General features: G+C 43.7%; 1 protein-coding gene across 1 annotated transcript in view; it reads left to right on the top strand.

Annotated features, from left to right (window-relative positions):
• Window positions 1–1,112: 1,112 nt before the first annotated feature.
• The window catches only part of PDZRN3 (PDZ domain containing ring finger 3), a 250,708-nt gene continuing 225,678 nt past the window's right edge, over window positions 1,113–26,142 (top strand). Inside the window, exons 1-2 of the mRNA XM_012474234.3 lie at window positions 1,113–1,951; window positions 23,818–23,904. Coding sequence (XP_012329657.1) covers window positions 1,229–1,951; window positions 23,818–23,904 — 810 coding nt within the window. The 5' untranslated portion in view covers window positions 1,113–1,228. The remainder of the gene's footprint in view (window positions 1,952–23,817; window positions 23,905–26,142) is intronic.

Raw genomic sequence — 26,142 nt, 5'->3', positions numbered from 1 at the left:
CACCAGGGTTTTCCAATCAAGTGGGAATTCAAGGACCAGCATGGACTAGCAGCATTGGCATCACTTGGAAGTGCTTTCAGTGTGGAGATTCCCAGACCCTGCCCCAACACACTGGATAAGAACCACAACCACATTAAAATGTGAGAAACACTGATCTACAGGACCCTACAGGGCAAGTTTTTCCTCAATGGAACGATGACAAAGTGTACGCATAAACAAAACAAACCAAAACAGAAGGAGGGCAGTTTTTTTATGATTATGGGGGAGATCGGGTCTTCTCCTAGTTCTAACTAATGGAGTCAGCATCGCTTCTTTTGTAAGCAAGGGAAAATAATTTTCAAATGGAGCTAACCCTCTCACAACATTGTACTGATGATCTTTAAAGCAATGGATTTAGAAGCGCACAACGCTTGCCACACTGTAGTGCAGACACTTCAGAGGTGTTAGGTGAAGTGGACGGAGCCAGCACGCCGGCTTCTCCCACTCCAGCAGCTGGCGAGCCGCTCTCGACCCCCAAAATCTGCCCTGCTAGATTCATTCACCGGTCCTGGAAACCTGCTAAATCCTGGAGGTTCGCAGAACCTCTGGTCGGAGGAACTGAAGTTGCAGCCGGAGCGTCCCGCAGGTTTTGTAACTTTCCCTGGAATGAAATAAATAAATAAAGACCGTAAGTGCTGAGATAGCGGGCCCCAGGATATTTTTAGTCCTCTGCAATCAGCCACTAGAGGAAGGGGGAGGGAGAAGGGAGTAAAAAAGTTTTGATCCGTTCCGGAAGGGGCTCCAAGAGAATTCGTCTGGGCGAAAGCAGCAGCCTCACTTTCAAACCCAGCGAGCTTTTCTCGGCTGGCGTTTTGTCTCCTATAGCGTAGACTGTAAGAGAACAGAAAAGTGTTTCCCAAGAGGTTTCAGTCTGGCGTCTTGGGCGGGCCCGTCCAGTTTAGCGAGCCTCAGTGTCCTCCCACGCGTTTCTGCCTTCCAGCCTCCTCGCCTGTCCTGGGGGCTGGCGGGAGGCCTCCGAGACAAGATGTATGTGCGCTCGCGCTCGCGCATATACGGTCGGAGGAGTCCTGTTCCTCGGGCATTTTCCGAGGAAGTCTGGAGCAATTAGGCTCAGTCCGGGGAGAGCTAGCGAGCGGGCGGGCGGCGCAGCCGGCCTGTCTGGGCCGCCTCGTGGGGAGGGAGGGGGCGCCCGGCCGCCCGGCGGCGACCCCGGGACCTGGCCGTCACCATGGGCTTCGAGCTGGACCGCTTCGACGGCGACGTGGACCCGGACCTGAAGTGCGCTCTGTGCCACAAGGTCCTAGAGGACCCGCTGACCACGCCGTGCGGCCACGTCTTCTGCGCCGGCTGCGTGCTGCCCTGGGTGGTGCAGGAGGGCAGCTGCCCGGCGCGCTGCCGCGGTCGCTTGTCTGCCAAAGAGCTCAACCACGTCCTGCCGCTCAAGCGCCTGATCCTCAAGCTGGACATCAAGTGCGCGTACGCGGCGCGCGGCTGCGGCCGGGTGGTCAAGCTGCAGCAGCTGCCAGAGCACCTCGAGCGCTGCGACTTCGCGCCCGCGCGCTGCCGCCACGCGGGCTGCGGCCAGGTGCTGCTGCGGCGCGACGTGGAGGCGCACATGCGCGACGCGTGCGATGCGCGGCCCGTGGGCCGCTGCCAGGAGGGCTGCGGGCTGCCCCTGACGCACGGCGAGCAGCGCGCGGGCGGTCACTGCTGCGCGCGAGCGCTGCGGGCGCACAACGGCGCTCTGCAGGCCCGCCTGGGCGCGCTGCACAAGGCGCTCAAGAAGGAGGCGCTGCGCGCTGGGAAGCGCGAGAAGTCACTGGTGGCCCAGCTGGCCGCCGCGCAGCTCGAACTACAGATGACCGCCCTGCGCTACCAGAAGAAATTCACCGAATACAGCGCGCGCCTCGACTCTCTCAGCCGCTGCGTGGCCGCGCCGCCGGACGGCAAGGTAGGCGCCTGCTGCCCGCCCCGACCTCCAACCAAGCCCTCTGGGGACCCAGGACCCGGCCCCATCCCTTTGGGTACAGGATGCCCTGAGCTTCTCGGGAGCATCCCTGCTTCCTTTCTCTTCTTCCAGTGCTTACCAGCTGTATCACTACGTGCAGGTCGCTGAACCTGCCTGAGGTGGGACACTATGGTCCCTATAGTCTAGTAACCTATAAAGTATAGCTGCACAGCTTCAGGGGTTCTAGAAGAACGAAAAAGAATCCATAAGCAAGTGTAGGATAAGAATGAAGAATGCAGCTCCAGAGTCAAAACTGCATTCAAAGGATTTGCTGCTCAGACCAGCTGGGGGATCTCGGGCAAGTTGCTGACCCTCTCGAGGTCGGAAACCTATAGACTGACACACAGGAAAGGAAAGATGGACACATTGGGTGAATTGTATGCGTGCATCATCTAGGATTCCAGAAAAAAAAAAGTGGAGGGAGGGGAACCTACAGCCAAATGTAAGTTAAGAAGGATGCCAGAAGAGAGGCCTCTGGGGTAAAAGCTGGATGCAAGCGTGGGTTTTGCTGCCAACTAGCTGGCTGACCTTGAGCAAGCTGCTTAACCTCTCTAAAGTTGGAAACTATGGTCCCTAGAGATGTGACATACAGAGCAAAAACACAGCCAGGCACCCCCTGAGGTATTCATCCAGGGATTTCAGAAAGAATTAAAGGACCACTGTGCCCTCAACAAGTATAAAGTAATAATTGTGAGTCCTCTGGAATTAAAACTGTTTTCAATTTTTTTTTAATTTGAAAATCAAAATTTTTTTTGCTAACCAGCTGGGTGACCTTCTGGCTTAATTCTCAGGTCCCTCAATTTCCCTCAGTGCGAAAGGTTTTTGTCAGGCTTCAGGGAGAGATTATAGAAGAAGGGCCTGGCGCTGTGCCTGGCAGAGAGTAAATGCTCAACAAGTGTTACCTACAATTATTTTTAAGATCTCCACCTGAGCAATTCCCTTGCTGTGGTAGTCTGTGTAATTGTAACAGCCACCACGAGCGAGGGTTTACTTTGCTCCAGGCTGGCAGCTGCATTCTTCCCAGTCATTTCCTTTTTAATCAAGTGAGGTAGGTGTGACCCTTCCCATTTAGTAGATGAAAAAGCTGAGGCTCATTAAGGGTCAGTTTCATGCCTGGCTCACAGCTTTTGAGTACAAAGCTGCGTGTTGAACCTTTGTGTGCCTATCTTTCCAGCCCCAGTTCTTAACCATTATCGTGTTGTCCCTCAGTGCAACCACAACTACCATTTATTAAGTGTTTATTAAGTGCCACCAACAATAGGAAGCACTTTACATGCATTACCTATGTTATCCTTTGAGATGAGGGAACAGACTCCGAGAAGTTATAGAACTTGTCCAAAATTAAATAGTGACCCAGGGAGCAGAACTTGTACTCAGATTCTACCTCAGAGTTCTCAGGCTTGGGGCATATTGGCATTTTGGGCCCCATAACTCTTAGTTGGGGGGGGCAGGGAGGGCTGTGCTGTGCATTGTAGGATGTTTAGTGGCATTCTTGGCCTTCCTCCCAAATAGTGACAATCCAAATATTGTCAAGTGTCCAGGCGTGGTGCGGGTGGGGGTGGGGAGCATGGCGCAAAGTCGCCCAGGTTGAGAACCAGTGGTTTTCCTGATTGCTAAAGCCACATTTTCAACAGCTGGGTGCTTTTGCCTTCCTGGGGAGGGGCCTGGGCCTGCTGCCCTTCTCTGGTTGCCTGCTCCAGATGGTGTGGCAGAAAGGGGAAAATATTTGCCCGAGGGTCCCCCAGGGGCCTGTGTCTGCTTTGCCTCCCCCTTCCCTCTCCCCGCCCCCCTTCCATACATGCACACCAGGCCTGCAAGTTTTCCGACCTGGCCTCCCTTCCTGGCCCCTGGCCTGTCTGTCAGCTGCAGTCTCAGCAGCTGGCCAGCTCTGGGCGAAGGGCAAATATTTACAGCTCCACGGCTCACCCAGGACCTCACAGGCACACAAAAGACTGGTGTGAGTGTGTGAGCCTTCGAATCACCAAAACAGAGGGCAAAGCTTGGTCTTCAATCGGGCGCCAGATTTAGGGTGAAGGAGTTCCTGAGTTTCTGCTGTTTATGCTGTCATCTGGACTTCCTTCGTTGTTTTAAGTGACGCGTATTTATAAATAAGCCATTCACTGCCCCAGAGTTTATGCATCATTTATTGTTGAGCTAGTTTATTATTCTTCTTAACTTTCTGTTTTCTTTCTGGAGTGTTTGGGTAAAATCTCAGAGTCAAAAATGTGATACTTGAATCAAAACTGTGGATGTTTTTGAGGCTCCGTTGGGTTGGTGAGTAGCATAAACAAGGATGTTAAGCTTAGGGACAAGATGTTGATTTTGAACTTATGGAGGTTTGTTCTGGAGTTGGAGCCCTGCTTGGAACTTTGACGAACCTTAGTGCCAGCCTTCAGAACAGCCAAGGATGGCCTGGCCCACAAGCTGCTCTAGATGGTTTCCCTGGCCTCAGACCCTGGCTGGCCTCAGGCCACAGGGAAGCTTGCTGTCTCTCCTTGCCCCAGAATTAACCCTCAGTGGCCCTTGCTGAATGCTTTTGCTGTTCCTGCGTCAACTATAAAACCCCTCCCACTGGAAGCTGTTTAAGAACTTGTTTATTTCATTGGGCCGGCTCTCTGCTCCTGCTGGGTACTGTTTATTCTCTTCTAAAAGGCAGAAAGATTTATATGGCCTGGAAACTCACATGTGCAACATTTTTATTTTCTTTTTAAAATAAGCCCTAATGTTTGCTTCTCTCTTATAAGCCGAAGGAGATTAGAAACACTCAGATTTCCAGTACCAGCTCTTCAGCAGCCTAGAACTTGCATAAATGATGTGGCATTCTTTAAATTATCTTAGGTTTCAGGTTTTTTTGACACCTGCTGAGCACTTAGGGTTTGTTAGTGCTGTACCAGCATAGACATTGTTTCTTCTGTTCTACAATGTGAGCTATATTAAGGATTCTCAAGCCTTAGCATGATTGGAGTCACTGGAGAGCTTCACAGAGATTCCTCAGTCTTACCCCTAGAGATTCTGATCCATTAAGACTGGCTAGGGGCCTGAGATTCTGCATTTCCAATGAGCTCCCAGATGATGCTGGTCATTTAAGTAGCTACTAAGCTAGATGAAGAGCTTACGCTCAGGTAGGTAGAGACCAAACATGTATTGGTCTTCACACAGTTGCGGATTTACTGACCATTGTCTAAACACCTTGCAGATCTTAAAACCAGGATAAAATTTTAAAGCTCAGACTGTCTAGTAGTTAAATGACAGATAATCGTAGCCTAGACAGGCATCTCTGAGCTCACCGAGGCCACATCTGAGCTGCAGCAGACTTGAGTTGCTATACCTGAGTGAAAGAGTTCTGCGCCCAGCTTCAGTTTCCCATTCTGACTTACCCCTCTGATTCTTAAAGCAAAAGCACTCCAGAGGAAACGTCTTTTTTGCTCTTCTTTCTGGGAAAAGAAACATTCTGGACATAACTTTCCTTGGATTTGTTGAAAAACTTGAGATACATCCTCAATGCCTTTTGTTCTTTAACCTCCCATCCCAATCTATCATTGAATCCTGTGGATTTTACCACCTAAATACATCTTGAATCTATTCACAGCTCTCCACCTCATTTAAATGACCACCTTGGTCCAAACCAGGGTTTCTGAAACTCAGCACTACCAACATTTTGAACTGGATAATTCTTGGGTGTGGGTGTGGTGGTGGTGGTGGTGGTAGTGGTGATGAGAGTGGGAAGCTGCCCTTTGCATTGTAGGATATTTAGCAATATCCCTGGCATCTACCTACCTACCTACTAGATGCTAGTAGCACTTCCAAAGTGGTATCAACAATATTTCCAGACGTTGCCAAAAGTCCCTTGGGGGCAAAATTGGCCTTTGTCTCAAGCACTGTCTCTTGCCTGGACCATAACTCTTTCCTCTACAAATCTTACTGCTCTTCTTCAATTCCTTCTGTTCCTAGCATCAGGAATAATCTCTTAGAAATGTAAATCTTTTATCACTCTCCCTCAAGCTTCCTATGCCTTCCCATTTCTCTTGGGTGGCTGTAAGGTCCAACATGCTTAGATCCTACTGGCTTCCATCTGCCAAGATTCTTCTCCCCTTCATCCTCTTCTTCCAGCTTCTCATGTCTCGGAGAGTCCACTCGTGTGCCACTGAGCTCCTTTCTGTCTCTGGGCCTTTGCACCTGCTCCTCTGTCTACCTGGAACAGTCTTGCCCCATACTCTGCACTAAGGAACCCGCAAATTTTCCACCTCTCCCCTCCTGTCCACAGCCTTTCTGTCTGCACTTAGGATTTGCACATCACTAGACAATCTCTCTTTCTGTTCTTCTCATCTCAGCTCAAGCATCACTGCCCCTAGGAAGCCAGGCCTCTCGGACCTCACAGACTACATCTCGTGCCTTGAGACTCTCACTTTGGTAACTGTCCTGCATGACATTTATCATAGCTGTAACTAAATAAGTGGAAGAGTCTGCCTTGTCCGGAGCCATGTCTGTGGCACTAATCCATTGCCATGTGTACTATATAAGCTCTTGATATGTAGTCATTTGGTGATGAGTTCAAGATTGAAAGGCTTGTCTTGGCAGTCATCAGAATTTTTCAGGTTGCTAACCAAAAGCGGGCTTGTGTTTAAGAAGAATGAGTTTCTCCGTGATGCCCCAGTTAACAAAATTGTTTCCAGGTTTAGGGAAGACATTATTTTTGTTCCACTAGATCCACCCAGATCAAGTTTTATAAACCCCAAATCCCAGAAACTATTTTGTCCTTTTCAGAACTGGAAATAAGTGAATCTGATAGACAATTGTATCAAAAGGTGCTCCAGATGTCCAAATATTTTAAAATGTATCTATTAGAGTATTCACCATGAAGTAAATTTTGTTTCTGAAAAGCTTCTACATAGAGCCATTCCATAGTTTATCTAACAAAACAGCCTACTTCTGCTAAAAAAACAAAATTATACATTGTCACTTCTATTTCATTTCAGTGATTTATAAGAAAAATTAGGATTTGGTTTACAAATATGTTACCCAGCTACACTGGATTAAATGAGCATAACCAGACAATTTGAATTGGCAATTCTGTTGAGATTTATCTGTAAGTGGTTCTTTCTGTGTTCAGAAATGGCGATTGCCTCGCTATAAAAATATTTGATGAGGAAGAATCTATTTATAAGGCAATTATGCACTGGACCATGGACCAAGTAGCTTAAAAGGAAAGGAAATAGTATTCATTGAATTCCACCGGATGCCGTACACATAAGATGCTTTCTATATATGCATACGTTAACTTCTCCATCTTCTTCATTAGACAGAGCTCTTTTTTTTAAATGAGAGTGGCAGATTATGAAAGATTAAGACTAGGAGTTATATTCTAAATGTAGAGCAGGGATTTGAACCCAGTGTTGCCTATCTCTGAGCTGACACTGTTACCAAAATAAGAAAAATTTTTTTCCTGAGACAGTGCTCTTCTCTGAAGTCTCACAGAAGCTTCCAAAGTACCATTATTAAAGATGCCAAGTACTGTTTGGATTGGAGGTGTACATGCATTATTGTATTTCATCCTCAGAAAGACCCTGCGAGATAGGTGCTCTTACCCTGACTCTTTTCATTTTCAGATGAAAAAACAGAAGCTCAGAAAGTTAAGACTTAACGTAGCAAGTATCCTCTGCTGGCTCATGTTAGTTTACCTGTTGGCTTCTGGTCCATGAAGTGTTTTCATCCCATACCATGTTCTCACTTAAACAGGTCCAGTGTAGAGCGCATGGAGTACAAAACGAAACATCCTACCTATAAAAGAGATGTAGGCTGGGCGCGGTGGCTCATACCTGTAATCTCAGCACTTTGGGAGGCCTAGACGGGCAGATCACTTGAGGTCAGGAGTTTGAGATCAGTCTGGCCAACATGGTGAAACCCTGTCTCTACTAAAAATACAAAAATTAGCCAGGTATGGTGGTACACACCTGTAGTCTCAGCTACTGGGGAGGCTGAGGCAGGAGAAGCGCTTCGACTCTGGAGGCGGAGTTTGCCATGAGCCAAGATCATGCCACTGTACTTAAGCCTGGGCAACAGTGAGACCCTGTCAAAAAAAAAAAAAAAAGATTTAGACAAAATGAAGAGATGATATCCTGGATGGAATATGAACACATGTCTTTAATTTTTATCCTGGTAATTTTAAGAGTGGTTAACAGTAGGAATGAAGTGAAGTTCTTCCAAATGTGTTCTGCAGTTTAGCTCCTCACATTCTCATACCCCTAGTGCCAGGCCCTGTGGTAGGCACCATTGGATAGAAAGGTAAAATTGAGCAGCTTTAACCCAGGGGATCGATCAGACACCCACGTATGCCTTTGAAAACACAAGTCTTACTATTCTTTGCTCACCCAAGCTTTTTAGCCATGGGTTAACCTCTGTCTCCCGTTGACTAATAGCATCCTAATAAGCCAATTCCAATAAGAAAGGGAAGTGGTGTAACATAATGATTACTCTTGTAAAGAAAATAACTACCAGATGGACCTGAGCGGCAGTCTTTCTCACTCACTCCATCCACATATTTACAGGGAACTTAAAGGGCAGAGGCACTGTGTAATCTCTGTATATTTCAGGCCTTGCAGCCACTCCATCCCCAGGGAGGGAAGTGATGAGCTTTTTCCCTGGCATCAGCAGTGTGTGCAGAGATGAATCCTGGGCAGCAGATCACCCCTAATATTTTGCTAAAAGCTATTTTTAGGTGCCCCGTATCTTTGCTGTATTTGGATAGGTGAGGGATGAAGTCCCATCAGATAGCGGGTCAAGGTTGGATGCAGGCCTTGGGTCCACAGGCTTATTCCAGGTTACCCTGAATAGAGCTAGTGTGTTGTGTGTGGTTAGTATCCAGATCCTGGGATCAGCGATCTTGGTGTTCGTGTGTTCCTTTTGCCCTGTTGTTGAGGTCCCCGGGAGGCCCTTCTAACCTCTAAGCCTTAATTGCCTCACCTTTAAAGTGGGTTCATAATATGCCTGCTGTTAGGGTTGTTACTAAGATGAAATGAGATGATGTATTTAAGGGTATGATAAGTCTTATTAAGCATTTCTTGACCATCTGTTAAGTGCCAGAAACCTGTAGGATTTTTTTTTTATTGCATTTTAGGTTTTGGGGTACATGTGAAGAACATGCAAGATTGTTGCATAGGTGCATACGTGGCAGTGTGATTTGCTGCCTTCCTCCCCTTCACCTATATGTGGCATTTCTCGCCATGCTATCTCTCCCCAACTCCCCACCTCCCGCTGTCCCTCCCCTATTTCCCCCCAACAGACCCCAGTGTATAGTGCTCCCCTCCCTGTGTCCATGTGTTCTCATTGTTCAATACCCCCTATGAGTGAGAACATGTGGTGTTTGATTTTGTGTTCTTGTGTCAGTTTGCTGAGAATGATAGTTTCCAGGTTCATCCATGTCCCTACAAATGACGCGAACTCATCGTTTTTGATGGCTGCATAATATTCCATGGTGTATATGTGCCACATTTTTCCTGTCCAGTCTATCATCAATGGGCATTTGGGTTGGTTCCAGGTCTTTGCTGTTGTAAACTGTGCTGCAATGAACATTCATGTGCATGTGTCCTTATAGTAGAACGATTTATAATCCTTTGGATATATACCAGTAATGGGATTGCTGGGTCAAATGGAATTTCTATTTCTAGGTCCTTGAGGAATCGCCACACTGTCTTCCACAATGGTTGAACTAATTTACACTCCCACCAACAGTGTAAAAGTGTTCCTATTTCTCCACATCCTCTCCAGCATCTGTTGTCTCCAGATTTTTTAATGATTGCCATTCTAACTGGCGTGAGATGGTATCTCAATGTAGTTTTGATTTGCATTTCTCTAATGACCAGTGATGATGAGCATTTTTTCATATGTTTGTTGGCCTCATGTATGTCTTCTTTTGTAAAGTATCTGTTCATATCCCTCACCCACTTTTGAATGGGCTTGTTTGTTCTTTTCTTGTAAATCTGTTTTAGTTTGTTGTAAATTCTGGGTATCAGCCCTTTGTCAGATGGGTAAGCTGCAAAAATTTTTTCCCATTCTGTTGGTTGCCGATTCACTCTAATGACCGTTTCTTTTGCCGTGCAGAAGCTGTGGAGTTTGATTAGGTCCCGTTTGTTTATTTTGGCTTTTGTTGCCAGTGCTTTTGGTGTTTTGGTCATGAAGTCCTTGCCTATGCCTATGTCCTGAATGGTTTTGCCTAGGTTTTCTTCTAGGGTTTTTATGGTGTTAGGTCTTATGTTCAAGTCTTTAATCCATCTGGAGTTAATTTTAGTGTAAGGTGTCAGGAAGGGGTCCAGTTTCTGCTTTCTGCATATGGCTAGCCAGTTTTCCCAATGCCACTTATTAAACAGGGAGTCCTTTCCCCATTGCTTGTTTTTGTCAGGTTTGTCAAAGATCAGATGGTTGTAGACCTGAGGCCTCTGTTCTGTTCCATTGGTCTATATCTCTGTTTTGGTACCAGTACCATGCTGTTTTGATTACTGTTGCCTTATAGTATAGTTTGATATCCGGTAGTGTGGTGCCTCCCACTTTGTTCTTTTTGCTTAGAATTGACTTGGCTATGCGGGCTCTCTTTAGGTTCCATATGAATTTTAAGGTGTTTTTTTCCAGTTCTGTGAAGAAGGTCATTGGTAGCTTGATGGGGATAGTATTAAATCTGTATATTACTTTGGGCAGTATGGCCATTTTCACAATATTGATTCTTCCTAACCATGAACATGGAATGTTTCTCCATCTATTTGTGTCCTCTTTTATTTCGTTGAGCAGTGGTTTGTAGTTCTCCTTGAAGAGGTCCTTTACGTTCCTTGTTAGTTGTATTCCTAGGTATTTTATTCTCTTTGCAGCAATTGTGAATGGCAGTTCGTTCTTGATTTGGCTCTCTTTAAGTCTGTTATTGGTGTATAGGAATGCTTGTGATTTTTGCACATTGATTTTGTATCCTGAGACTTTGCTGAAGTTGCTTATGAGTTTGAGGAGATTTTGGGCTGAGATGATGGGATCTTCTAGATATACAATCATGTTGTCTGCAAATAGAGACAATTTGACTTCCTCCTTTCCTATTTGAATACCCTTTATTTCTTTTTCTTGCCTGATTGCTCTGGCTAGAACTTCCAGTACTATATTGAATAGGAGTGGTGAGAGAGGGCATCCTTGTCTAGTGCCAGATTTCAAAGGGAATGCTTCCATTTTTTGCCCTTTCAGTATGATATTGGCTGTTGGTTTGTCATAAATAGCTTTTATTATTTTGAGATACGTTCCAGCAATACCTAGTGTATTGAGGGTTTTTAGCATAAAGGGCTGTTGAATTTTGTCAAAGGCCTTCTCTGCATCAATTGAGATAATCATGTGGTTTTTGTCTTTGGTTCTGTTTATGTGGTGAATTATGTTTATAGACTTGCGTATGTTGAACCAGACTTGCATCCCCGGGATGAATCCTACTTGATCATGGTGGCTAAGCTTTTTGATGTGCTGTTGCATTCGATTTGCCACTATTTTATTGAAGATGTTTGCATCTATGTTCATCACGGATATTGGCCTGAAGTTTTCTTTTCTTGTTGAGTCTCTTCTGGGTTTTGGTATCAGGGTGATGTTGGTCTCATAAAATGATTTGGGAAGGATTCCCTTTTTGGATTGTTTGGAATAGTTTCAGAAGGAATGGCACCAGCTCCTCTTTGTATGTCTGGTAGAATTCAGCTGTGAACCCATCTGGACCTGGGCTTTTTTTGGGTGGTAGGCTCTTAATTGCTGCCTCGACTTCAGACCTTGTTATTGGTCTATTCAGGGTTTCGCCTTCTTCCTGGTTTAGGCTCGGGAGGAGGCAGCTGTCCAGGAATTTATCTATTTCCTCCAGGTTTTCTAGTTTATGTGCATAGAGTTGTTTGTAATAATCTCTGATGATGGTTTGAATTTCTGTGGCATCTGTGATGATATCCCCTTTATCATTTTTTATTGCATCTATTTGGTTATTCTCTCTTTTCTTTTTTATTAATCTGGCTAGTGGTCTGTCTATTTTGTTGATCTTTTCAAAAAACCAGCTCCTGGATTTATTGATTTTTTGAAGGGTTTTTTCGTATCTCTATCTCCCTCAGTTCTGCTCTGATCTTAGTTATTTCTTGTCTTCTGCTAGCTTTTGAATTTTTTTGATGTTGCTCCTCTAGCTCTTTCAGTTTTGATGACAGGGTGTTAATTTTAGATCTCTCCTTTCTTCTCATGTGGGCACTTATTGCTATATATTTTCCTCTAGAGACTGCTTTAAATGTGTCCCAGAGATTCTGGTATGTGGTGTCTTCGTTCTCGTTGGTTTCGAAGAACATCTTTATTTCTGCCTTCATTTCATTGTTTATCCAGTCAACATTCAAGAGAAAGTTGTTCAGTTTCCATGAAGCTGTGCGGTTCTGGGTTGGTTTCTGAATTCTGAGTTCTAACTTGATTGCACTGTGGTCTGAGACACTGTTATTGTTTCCATTCTTTTGCATTTGCTGAGGAGTGATTTACTTCCAATTATGTGGTCGATTTTAGAGTAGGTGTGACGTGGTGCTGAGAAGAATGTATATTCTGTGGATTTGGGGTGGAGAGTTCTGTAAATGTCTATTAGGTTTGCTTGGTCCAGGTCTGAGTTCAAGTCCTGGATATCCTTGTTAATTTTCTGTCTCGTTTATCTGTCTAATATTGACAATGGTGTGTTGAAGTCTCCAACTATTATTGTGTGGGAGTCTAGGTCTCTTTGTAAGTCATTAAGAACTTGTCTTATGTATCTGGGTGCTCCTGTATTAGGTGCATATATATTTAGGATCATTAGCTCTTCTTGTTGCATTGATCCTTTTACCATTATGTAGTGTCCTTCTTTGTCTCTTTTGACCTTTGTTGCTTTAAAGTCTATTTTATCAGAGATGAGAATTGCAACTCCTGCTTTTTTTTTGCTCTCCATTTGCTTGGTATATCTTCCTCCATCCCTTTATTTTGAGCCTTTATGTATCCTTGCATGTGAGATGGGTTTCCTGGATACAGCACACTGATGGGTTTTGGCTTTTTATCCAATTTGCCAGTCCGTGTCTTTTGATTGGGGCATTTAATCCATTTACGTTTAGGGTTAATATTGTTATGTGTGAATTTGATACTGCTATTTTGATGCTAGCCGGCTGTTTTGCCTGTTAGTTGATGCAGATTCTTCATTGTGTTGGTGCTCTTTACCATTTGGTATGTTTTTGGAGTGGCTGGTACTGGTTGTTCTTTTCTATATGTAGTGCCTCTTTCAGGAGCTCTTGTAAAGCAGGTCTGGTGGTGATGAAATCTCTGAGTACTTGCTTGTTCACAAAGGATTTCATTTTTCCTTCACTTATGAAGCTTAGTTTGGCTGGATATGAAATTCTGGGTTGAAAGGTCTTTTCTTTAAGGATGTTGAATATTGGCCCCCACTCTCTTCTAGCTTGTAGGGTTTCTGCTGAGAGATCTGCTGCAAGTCTGATGGACTTCCCTTTGTGGGTAACCCGACCTTTCTCTCTGGCTGCCTGTAGCATTTTCTCCTTCATTTCAACCCTGGTGAATCTGAGGATTATGTGCCTTGGGGTTGCTCTTCTTTTTTTTTTTTTTTTTTTTTTTTTTTTGAGACGGAGTTTCGCTCTTGTTACCCAGGCTGGAGTGCAATGGCGCGATCTCGGCTCACTGCAACCTCCACCTCCTGGGTTCAGGCAATTCTCCTGCCTCAGCCTCCTGAGTAGCTGGGATTACAGACACGCACCACCGTGCCCAGCTAATTTTTTGTATTAGTAGAGACAGGGTTTCACCATGTTGACCAGGATGGTCTCGATCTCTTGACCTCGTGATCCACCCGCCTCGGCCTCCCAAAGTGCTGGGATTACAGGCTTGAGCCACCGCGCCCGGCCGGGGTTGCTCTTCTTAAGGAATATCTTTGTGATGTTCTCTATATTTCCTGGACTTGAATATTGGCCTGCCTTGCTAGGTTGGGGAAGTTTTCCTGGATAATATCCTGAAGAGTATTTTCCAGCTTGGATGCATTCTCTTCGTCACATTCGGGTACACCTATCAAACGTGGATTAGGTCTTTTCACGTAGTCCCATATTTCTTGTTGACTTTGTTCATTCCTTTTTACCCTGTTTTCTCTAATCTTACCTTCTCATTTTATTTCGTTGAGTTGATCTTCGACCTCTGATATCCTTTCTTCTGCTTGGTCAATTCGGCTATTGAAACTTGTGCATGCTTCGCAAAGTTCTCGTGTTGTGTTTTTCAGCTCCATCAATTCACTCATATTCCTCTCTAAGTTGTCCATTCTCGTTAGCATTTCATCAAATCTTTTTTCAAGGTTCTTAGTTTCTTTGCATTGGGTGAGAACATGTTCTTTTAGCTCACGGAAGTTTCTTATTACCCACCTTCTGAAGCCTGATTCTGTCATTTCATCACACTCATTCTCCATCCAGTCTTGTTCCCTTGCTGGTGAGGAGTTGTGATCCCTTGTAGGAGGAGAGGTGTTCTGGTTTCGGGTGTTTTCATCCTTTTTGTGCTGGTTTCTTCCCATCTTTGTGGATTTATCCACCTGTTGACTTTGTAGTTGCTGACTTTCTGATTGGGTCTCTGAGTGGACGTCCTGTTTGTCGATGATGAAGTTACTTCTGTTTCTTAGTTTTCCTTTTAACTGTCTGGCCTCTCTTGTAGGACTGCTGAGGTCCACTGCAGGCTCTACTTGCCTGGGGATCACTTGCAGCAGCTGCCGAACAGTAAAGGTTGCTACCAGTTTCTTCTTCTGCTTTGTCCCAGAAGGATACCTGCCAAATGTCAGTCTGAGCTCTCCTTTATGAGGTGACTCTTTGGATATACGGGGGTCAGGGAGCTGCTTGAGGAAACAGTCTGTCCTTTATAATAGCTCAAGTGCTGAGCTGTGAGCTCCATTGTTCATTCAGAGCTGCTGGGCAGGTACGTTTAAGTCTGCAGCAGCAGAACTCATAAACCCCTTTTTTTCCCAGGTGTTCTGTCCCAGGGAGTTAGGGCTTTATGAGTTTCTGCTGTGCTGCTGCCTTTTTTTTTTTTCCCCTTCAGGGCTGCCCTGCCCACAAGGAGGCAGCCCAGTCACTCTCTGCCTGCAGGGGCTTTGCTGAGCTGCTGTGGGGTCTGCCCAGCTGCTGTGTGAACTTCCCTGCAGTCCCGTTTATATGGGTGTAGTTAGAACTGCCTCGGCAATGGTGTCCTGCTTTTGTAATGATGACTCTCTCTGTAATGGTGGGTTGCCTCGGCAACGGCGGGCTGCCTCGGCAAGGGTGGGCTGCGTCCGTAGTGATGGAGTGCCTCGGTAATGGTAGAGGCCCCTCCCCCACAGAGCTGGACCATCCCAGGTTCAGCTGTGCTTGCTGTGAAACTCTCAACCCAGAGTGTTTCCAATTGCTGTTTTTTTGTTTTTGTGGGGGTGGGACCAGCCGGGCCTGATCACCTGGCTCCCTGCCTCAGAGCCTTTTGTTTTTTAGTTGAACGGTCGGCTCTCTCCCAGGTGTCCTGGTCACCTGTTGAAAAAGGTGCTGGGATCTGTGTGATTTCCCATGCGGCAACCCACTGCGCCGGCTGAAACCGCGGCTCTGAGATTTGTGTGCTTTTTTGCCCGGGAATCTCCTGGCCTGGCTCCCTGTTTCAGCTCCCCTTGCTGGCTAGGTGGTGACTCAGTCCCGTTTACTCTACACTGGGAACCGCCGCGCCGCCGTCCCGGGGCGCCGGCAAAACAGCCACGCTGGCAACCCGTGGGGCTCCTCCACGTGGGAATCTCCTGGTCTGTGGGCAATAAAAATCCGTCTGGAAATGCGGCGTCCACTCACCCTCTGCGCTTTCACTGGAGCTGCAATACTGAGCTGCTCCTAACCGGCCATCTTGGATATCTCTCTCTCAACCTGTAGGATTTTAACACTTTTTCAAATAAATCACTGAAGAAACTTTAGGAATTTGAAGTGGTGGTTATTTAGATTGTTACTCAAAGATTCAGTTTCATTGTGAGCCTCCTGCTGTCCCTGAGTGACCCATTCTTTGGATTTCTATCCTCCATCTGTTTTGCAGTGGTGGAAATATGTGAAAGAGGGATATTCAGGTTCATTTGGGCTAAGAAGTAAAGGAGGAGGGCTAACACTTATGAGTAACATAAGGGTTACAGGGTTGTTTATAGTTTTCCCACCCAAATTAACAAAGCTAAGGAGAGGTTGGCCAGACAAAGCTTCTACCTTCCTGTAAGCAGGTACACTTAGGGTTTCATGGATAAGTAGCCTCTGCTTTCTATCACAGTCTATTTGTGTTGCTATAAGGAAATACCTGAGGCTGGGTAATTTGTAAAGAAAAGGGGTTTAGTTGGCTCATCATCCTGCAGGTTGCACAAGAAGCATGGTACCAGCATCTGCTCAGCTTCTGGTGAGGTGGCTGTTTCCGGTCATGGTAGAAGGCAAAGGGTAGCCTGCATGTGCAGAGATAACATGGAAGGAAGAGGGGCAAGGGAGAGGGGAGAGAGGTTCCAGGCTCTTTTTAACAACCAGCTCTTGCAAGAACTAAATAGATCAGAGCTCACTGACTGCCCACCACCACCCTGGGACAGCAATAATCTCTTCGTGAGGTGTCCACCCCATAACCCAAACACCTCCCATTAGACTCCACCTCCAGTGTTGGAATTAGATATCAACATGAGGTTTGGGGGGACAATCATGCAAACTATAGGACTTTATTTTAATTTAGGGAAGAAAATGCTTCTGGTTGGTAATTGGATGTATTCATTTGAAAAACCTCAAACCACACTGTGTTAGTCCATTTAGGCTGCTGTAACAAAAATACCAGAAATTGGATAGCTTATAAACAACAAATTTATTTCTCATAATTTTGAGGCTAGGAGCTCCTAGATCAAGGTGCTAGCAGATTCATTGTCTGGTGAGGACCCACTTTCTGGTTCATAGATGGCTGCCTTTCTGCTGCTGCACTCACATGGTAGAATGGGTGAGGGGGTGTCTTTTGGGCCTCGTTTACAAGGGCACTAATCTCTAGTCACATCCCAAAGGCCCCACTTGCCAATACCATCACTTTGGGGACTAGGATTTCAACATTTGAACTTTCAGGGCACATAGACATTCAGATCATAGCATACCCCTTAATCTATGCGGTGACAACCTTAAAGGTTTGTTGGTGTCATTTTTGGCGAAGCATTGCTTGTGGTTATTCACCGGAAAAGCAGATGAGTCAGTGACAAAAATGAGAGCTAAAACTTGAAATCAAGCTCATGGAAATAAAAAATTAGACATTTATGGGTTTTTTCAGGTTATATAAATATAGTAGCAGACTTTTTTAAACTAGGGAAGTACTGAAACGTCTTCTCTTATTTTTCAAAAATACCTCGTTTGGCTTAGGACTGTGTATATACTGTGACTCTGGGAAAAGCACTTTTTTTTCTACCTGTTTCCCCATGCCCTTTGTCTCTCTTTATTCTCTCTACACCTTTTTTTTGATGACAGAAACATCCTATTAATACTTCTGTTGAGTGTCTCATCCAATTTCAGCTGAATTTCAAGCACCGTCCTTATGACTATCTTCAGTCTTAGGCTTTTAAACAGTTTCCTCTTATGTTCTTCTCCAAGAATCACTTCCTTAGAGCTGGGTTGAATTACAAGGCAGGGCTGGTCCAAACTGCCTCACCATTAAGAATCACAAAGTTTGAACTGCAAAGAGAACAAAAGCATCTGAGTGTAGGGAGTGAAGACATCCTCAGTTCCTCAGTACAGAATTTCTGGCAGCCACTTCTGCCTCTTGGTCTCCTCAGCTTCCATCTCTGCACATTTTTGCCTGGAAACAGCCAAATATACAGTGCTTTCATGTCACTAGTCAACAAACAGAGCTGTTCTCCAGCTGTGTGAAGACTACTGAGTCTCTGTGAGCTTTGCATAATCTGAGGCTGCAAGGTGTTATGTCACACGGACTAGCAGTCAGTCAGTTACATTTCTCAAAACCCACTGGGCAGTTTTCCAGTCTAACCAGTTCTCTGCTGTAAGTACCACAACAGAAATCATCAGGGGACCGCTGTCCTTAGGCAGAAAGGAGTTTTTTAAAAGAGTCCACATTGACAGTGGCATGGTTTGCTCCTGCGAACCACCACACTGATTAGATGTCTTGTATCCAAGCTTTTGAGGCTAGATGGTTTGCAGGAGAATGGTGACAGAGTAATACTAAAGAGAAAAGGGACTTTTGCCAAAAGAAGGTTCACATTCTCGGATGCTTAAAAAAATGCAGCACCATAAGATGTCTTTTTGACTTTCAAAGTACATTCAATTTTTGATTTTTCACTGTGAGTTTTCTTTCTCCCACCAATTCTTATCCAATTAGACCTTGAGTTGAAAGCTGAGAAGATTATTTGGGGTAATTTTAACGTTGATCTAATAGTTACATGTTCAAATATGATAGCAAAGCTTCTTTAAAACAAAATCAACTGTATCTTCTTGAAAAGTAAGCTTCCATTTCTGCTTGTGACTTGGCTTGGGTGCTTTGGATGATTCATGTCAGTGTTAAGGTCTGGATACCAACATCCCCTTCTGCAAAGTTAATGTCTCTATCTTTTCTTGATCCTAAAGACCGAAGCTTCTGCCCAGGAGATCCTGCATTGCCTTAGAGTCCCAAATAACCTCTTGAATTGGGTTTGGGTGGGAGCTAGGGTGATAAGGATCTGTTAGTGCTTCCTGCCCAGCCCAAGAAAACAGAGATGTCACTGGACCCCAGAATATGACTGGAACCACCCTTCTGTACCCTGCATCCAGGTTCTTGTTGAGAGCTCCTCACTCTCCTGGGTTGGGTTACTGAAGGCAAGAGACCCTCGCCTTGCCCTCTGGGAAGAGTTATTGAATAGAAGGCAGCTCTGTGAAAGCTGCAGAGGAGGTGCCACTCCATTTCCATTTGTTGTTGTTTTTCCTCTATTCTTCACCTTCTTTTTGTACCAACCCATCAAGACCCACTGATATGGTAGAACTTGGAGCAGTCTGTAGTGTGTAGCAGTCCCCAAGTACACTGTGCTCCCAAACTCCCCAGCTGTGTTCTGCCTCCACTGTTCCTAAGTCCACCGTTTCTCAGCCTTAGTGTTTCTCATGTCCTGTTAGGAGCCAAAATCTGTTTCCCATCCCCTTTGCTCCTGTGGCCATCCCCTTCCAGGTGTGGCCATATTATGTATCTGATTTCCCCTTCTCCTGGCCCACAGCTCGCTTGGTCAGTATCATTTCCCTGTCTTATCTGTGCTCCACTGAAAGTCCAAGCTGAGCTGCTCCCCTTGACTTACTTCCCATGTCTTCTCTCACCACCTTCAGAATAAAAATTGTCTACCTGATGGTCACTCCACTGGTCCCCTAAAATGTGCCACTCTTTTTCCAATCATGGAAAAAGATATATATAGTTAGGAATATGTAATGATATTTATTTACTTAACTTTCAGGCCCCAGGTCTCTCAAACTTTCTTTAGACTAAGTTAAAGCAAGATTAGGCATTCTCCATTGCCTAGATTTTGTAGAAGAGTAATGTATGTGGGAAAAGAGCATCATGGCCTCAATGTTAAGCTGTGTGAATGTCCAGCTCAGCATTGTGCTTTGTGTTTCGAGTGCTAACTATCGGCCAGGTGCTGTACCGAGGCACTCTTTGGGTATCTGTCTGTCTCAGTCATGCATCCTAGTAACCTGGTGACATGAGAACTGGTGACATGAGAAGGAACTATTATTTCCTTTCTGTGGATGAGGAACCATCTCAGGTTCTGACTCTGATATTGAACCAATCTGAGATGCCAAAGGTATTTTAAGTCCAGTCCTGAACTCAGAGATCTCTCTCAAGGGACAATTAAGACAATGTCTGAAACACAGCATTTCTCAGCTGGACAGCATCTTGCAAGAATGTTTTTGAACAACCAAGTTCACCTTCTATGCTTCCTTTTCAGGTACAATGGACATAATGATCTGAGAACTTAACCACTATGCTGCTCCTGTCATGGCATAGTAGTCTTACGATACTTTTCAGGGTATAATAGGCAGGGTATAATAGGCAATCTTTGCAGTTATTATTGCATAGTCCAAAGAAGGCTTACTTAAAACTCTAAATACTGGATGGATTAGTTGTCTGATCCTTCGTGCCAGGCTCAGTCTTTAAAGGCAGAAGGATTTAGAATAGGGTGCAAACATTTACCAGCAGTACAAAGGGTATGGGCACTGGAGTCACATGTGGACCTGCGTTCCAATCCTGACCCTCCCACTTTGCCACTTTGTGATCATGAACAAGTGTGTGACTTTTCCCTGAGCCTCAGTTTTTCCAGGTTTAGAGCAATGATACAATGCCTGCTTCGGAAGGCAAATATGTTGGTTTATCAGTTTATACGAAGTTGGGTTCTTTTCTCTGTTTAACATACTACGTTTTGAGACCATTGCAAATTAGGGGTTATTATAAACTGCCCAAACAGACCAGTATTGGTTAAATTTTCCTGTAAATGAAAGATGCTGCTGCTTATCACAATTACCATGTCTGTGAACAGTCAGGAAAGCAACTGCAATGAGAGCCTTTGCCCTTATCCCATTTACACCTCTCTTCAATTAGTGGGATGTAATTGAATGAGAATTATTTAAGTACCCTCTGTCCTGAAGCATTTTGACCCTAGGAACAGGTTAAATGGTTAAGCAGAGACTAATGTTAACATGTTAATATTTTGTAGGAAGACTGTTTACAATCTCAATTAATACTTTTGAAAAATTAGAAGTTAAACTAAAGTAGTTAAGGTTGTTTGTGGGGAGAGGAGTGGAAAGGAAAAATCAAAATCAAGTTTGGGGTGTCAGAATAGCAAATGACCTTTGGTAATTAGTTGGAGATATGAAAGGAATTCAGCCCAGACTGCACTTTTCTTTTATCCCTCTCTGCATCCTGTGTTGAATCTTCCACGTGTTGTATTCCTACTGTAAAACAACCCTAAAATAGGCAAAGCAACCTAAAGCCAATGTCTGACCCTAATGGACAGTAGACTAGATCAAGATGCTTATAGAAAATAAGAACATCCTTGTTTCTCCCCAGCATTGCATCTGGCAAGGAAGCAAAGAAGGTCAACTTGGTTGTTCAAAAACATTCTTTGCAAGATGTCGTTTGGCTGAGAAATGCTGTATTTCAGACATTGTTTTAATTGTCCCTCGGGAGCTATCTCTGAGGTCAGGGCTGGACTTAGATGTCTTCAGACATCTCAGATTGGTTCCTTTGGAGATAAACAGTTCAGTAAATAGTTTGGAATTTTGTTCTGACATAGGTCTCCTGGGTAAACTCTCCTTTGATAAGTTCCTTTCTGGAACTTCAACAATAAAACCATCTTGAACAGGACCTAAATGTTGCTAGCCTATGTGGAATTATTTTCTGTATTCTACACAGAAAGAGAGCAGTATAGAAGTGTAAGTAAGATGTAGGATTGGGAAGTATGGGTCTGAATCCCAGTTCAACATTTCACTGGCTACTTAGCATGAGACAACTTTCTTAATCACTCTCCCTCAGTCTTCCCACCTGTATCATAAAGTTGGTAATGTACAGTTTTTAAGATTGGCTGAATTAGAAAATAGAATAAAGCACTTAAATGCTTAATATAGTTTCTGGCACATAGTTAGCAGCCAGTAAATGTTAGCTGTTATTGTCAATGCAGTGTAATAAGATTTTCCTTTTTTTTTTTTTTTTTTGAATAAGTGGTTATCACACAGTAGATTGAAAATCAATCTTTTAAATCATATGATTGTGCATTCTTCTTTGTGCATCACTTGAGATTGTCAAACTAAAGCCATCTGCCTTGGATTACGGTGTAACTGTGCAGTTTCTATCATTGATTAATTATGAAAGCCAGGCATGTAACATATGTAAGATAACTTGCCAAATTCCCATGTATTTCTAACTTTTCATCCCTTTAAGATACCAAAACAAGAAATGGATTTAGTGAGATTTTCATTGTCCTAAGCAGAAAGATATAAACTGTTTGAATTTGAAAATCATCATCTTTATATTTTAAAACGATTAGGTTGATTCTGGATTTTCTTTTATAGCAGTTAAAGTTATTGCCTATTAACTTGCAAATTGGTTATGAAGAAGGATAGATGCTTTAGATGGTGGTGCTGTTTATCAGAACATTTTAAAAACAATAAGCTGTCATTAAAGAGGTTCTGCTGTTTTTCATTGGATACAGTCACTTGATAGAGACTAGCTTCTTTTTTATAGATAATTCTGTATTTAATATATTAAGTGACTCTTAAGAAATGAATGTTGTATTGTTCTTATAGGACGCCTAGTTCCTTCATCAGAAACATCTTTTTCTTATAATAAATTGTCATTTTTGTTTTTACAGTATATTTCTAATGTTTAGGCTCACAAGAAAGTTCTGAAAATATCTTTAATTTGGTTGTATAATAACTAGTCGTGAGAAAGGGGTATGGTTACTAAGACTTTAAGCATGGAGATAATTCTACATGGTGAAGCCCGTTGATCTTTAATATTTTTTTAGCTCTTCTGGGCACAGTTCTGGCAAAATGTGAAACCAGAGTTGCACATTGACAGCTATAGCAATAAATGAAGCAGTGCTGCAGAAAACTCACAGGCCACCGCAGGTAGAAACAGTACTTTCCTTTGCCAGTGTGGCTGAGTCAGAGAGTTGCATTCATGCCTTTCAAATATGGCCAGTTATTTCCCAATAAAAGGTAGAAGACAAAAGTTTGAACAGAAAGCAATAAATGTCAGAGTAAAATCTCTTGTCATAAGCTGTCAGTGTTATTTTTAAAACAGCTTATTAAGAAATATTTTATATTTAAAAAAAAACCCACATTTAAGTACTACCATGTTTAAATAGAAAATGTTAAGTGAAGCAAATGCAGGTTTATAGTCGGTACACATGCTATGATGTTTTGCATATCACTCATATAATTGGAAACATGCCAAAGGTGTATCAGCGAGTTGAATGTTTATGTCAAAGAATATTGCGTGACAGTTTTCACATAAGGTTAAATCTATTTTTATCCATCTGCTGTTACTTGAGAGTGTTAGTTGAGAACACTCTCCCTGGCATCTCCGTTGCCTTTGACTGTCAAACATTATGCTCTGTGACCTCCCTGGGTCACTTTTACTTGTTTGATTTAAAGGGGTTCACATTGACCAGCCTTAAACAGAGTGCTTTCTGTTAAACAGCTCTGCGTCTCATGTGGATTGGACAGTAATTACTTTGTGAAAATGCCCCCTCCTCCTTTTCAGTAAGATTCAGGATTTTTTGTTTTTTGTCTGTGTTTGCATCTCACTTTTCATGCACTATTTTTCCCCAAGTCTCCCAAACAGAGATGACTATTGATGGGCCATGCATGCACTCACACTTCCGAAAGGATTGCTATTTGAACCTTTCATGACATGACATGAATGCTGCTGTTGAGAATGGTTGCTGCTGTTGAGAAACAAACAGAAAGTAGCGGTCTAGACAGCCTGCATACGATGGGCCATTCAAAAGAAAGATGCATTTGCAGACCAAGGTGTCATTCATAGAAAATGTTAATTGCGCATGTCTAGATAACTCCAGACATTCTTATGTGGTCATTCCAGGGTTAGACGGTATCTAGAAATGTTTACAAGCTCTTAAAACACAAGACAGAATTTCAGATTGGGTTCCAGAAGTTTCCTTGGTTTAACTTCCCAAGAGATAAAAAGATTTGTAATGATTAGCTGAGTAGTCCTTGAGTACACTTAGATAGAAGGAAAACTCCTACTGTCTATTCCCTGTTTATAAATAAAAATTTGATCTCATTTGTTACCTGCAGGGTGAAGAAACCAAAAGCCTGACTCTCGTCCTGCATCGGGACTCTGGCTCCCTGGGATTCAATATTATTGGTGGCCGGCCGAGTGTGGTATGTTAATTACTAAAATGTGTTTTTCCTTTTCCTGGTGTAGCTGGAAAGAGAGGTAAAGGTTTGAAGGGGGCGGTGAGGAACAGGAAACCTTGCTCACTTCTTTCTGCTGTGTGTAATTAGAGAGTTCATTGGCTATCTAACATCTTCACACTTAGGGATTTTTATTTCCTAGTCTCCTAAAACAGCATTGTCCTAGTAATATAACAGTGAATTCGAACTGTTTGGTTTTGGGGTTGCATTTCTTTTTTTTTAATTTTGTTTTTTATTAAGGTGTACATTTCTGATTGCATAGCAGTTCGGCTGAATGAAGTTGTGTGAGATGTGTGCAGTTGGAATTGGGTAACCAGCCACCCTCCTAAACTGAGTTGGAGTGTGGGCTCCAGACTGGAAGCCTGATCTTCAGTTCTGCTCAGTCAGCTGTTGATTAGTCAGAGACAATTCCCTAATTTGTGGGTGACTGCATCTCTTTGCTTTCTCCTCCCACTGCAGCTCTTTGACCACCACATTCATCAGTAGCCCCTCCTCTAGAAAGAAGAGGCCGAATTCAAATCTGCCAGTTTAATCATGGGGAAAATGTTCAAAGAACAGGTTCTGGGGAGTAGCAATGGATGTGTTTCAGAATCTCATCTTTCAAGGGGGATTATCTGAGTTTGTGCCATCCCTTACTCTTTTCTTTTCCTGACCGTTTCCTTGTTTGTTTGCTTAAAAGGAAAATAGTTAAAGGAAAAGAAAACAAAAATCTTTCATTCAACAAGTAAGTATTGAACATAGGCTGTTAGCTAGGGGCCAGGAGATACAATGGAGGAAAAACTGAGGCTCAGAAAGACTGAGGCTCTATGGTCATTGAGTCCTGGTGGGGATGTCAGACAAGATGCAAGTGAATACAATAATTATAGATTGAATTGGAAGAAGTATGATGAAGGAAAAAAATGGGAGGGTGGCACATGGCAGATACCAACCAAGAAGCAAAGAGTATCATTAGCTTGGGTCATCAGGAAAGACGAGGAGATAGTAGTAAGCGGAAACCTAAAGGATGAGAAGATGCCAGTCATCCAGATAAGAATAGCATGTGCCCTGCCCTCGTGGAGCTCACCTCCAGATGGGGAGACTGATGAGTTGGGAGAGCATAGCACTGCTCTCATTGATGTACTCTGTGTCTGCCTCCAGCTAATGATGCCTTGGGATGAGTTAACCCTGCGGTAGGAGGTGTCCTGGGAGGGCACCATTGGAGCTGAGTTCAGAAGGTTCAGCGGGAGTTTGCTAGATGAGAGGACCATATTTTATTTGTATATATATAATGTGCACACACTACCAAGCTAATACATTATTTGCCTTATAAAAAGTTACATACCAAAGGGAGTATTTTAAATAATGAAATTAAAATGTGTCTATGAATAAAATGTCAAGTATGTTCTCCTGCCATTCCAATGCATTGTGTTACATACATCCACCTTTGAAGACCCCTGAGCTAAAAGAAAGTGGCTGGACCTTGGGGCTTTGCAGGGGTGGGGTTGGCAGTTCATACAAGGCAGGAACAAAGCTGGGAATTGGGGAACTGCAAGTAAGTAGAGTGTGGATAGTGTTGAGGGACGGCCAGGGAAGTGGTCAGGAAGAGGACTGATGAAGAAAACAAGGGCTTCCCCAAAGGGCCTAAGTCTTGGATCTGGGATTGAAATTACCTAGGGTGGGATTGGCTAACACATGGCTTCAGTTGAAGGGAGTGACACAAAGAGATTTATGATTAAATTCGCTTTGCTTTTAGCCCATTCCGCAGTTTCAAAAACAAACTAACAAATGGTTTATTATAAGAAATGACAGCTTAATTATGTGATTTGTAGTTGTTAAAATGATGAACATTATCTGTCTTATCAAACACACATATAAAAAAGAACATTTTAAGTGATGAGACTAAATTATAAATATGAAGTTGGGTGAGGACAGGGATCATTCCCACTTTATCGATCCCCAGGGATGTGATCACATAGTTGTGTTTCTTGCTTTCTCTCCGTGGAATTCTTAAAAAACTATAGAACTGCGTGAAGTTGATATATTTTAATTTTTACCTTTTACCAGTTGACTGAGATCACAGGCTGCGTGTCATCATGTGCTGTTGTGATTTAGTCCTTGCTGCCAGGGGTCCTCCGCACTCTGCAGCCTTAGGAGGGACTGAGGGGGCAAACTGCACTCAAATATCTAAAAGTTTGACTCCAGGAAGCAGCAGGGTCATATTTGAGC

Source organism: Aotus nancymaae, unplaced genomic scaffold (genome assembly GCF_030222135.1).
Source record: "Aotus nancymaae isolate 86718 unplaced genomic scaffold, 86718_ANA_hifiasm-v0.15.2.pri h1tg000046l, whole genome shotgun sequence".
In the NCBI taxonomy this organism is placed as follows: domain Eukaryota; kingdom Metazoa; phylum Chordata; class Mammalia; order Primates; family Aotidae; genus Aotus; species Aotus nancymaae.
Note: the sequence above shows the minus strand (reverse complement) of the source record. Positions and strands in the feature narration are given on the sequence as shown.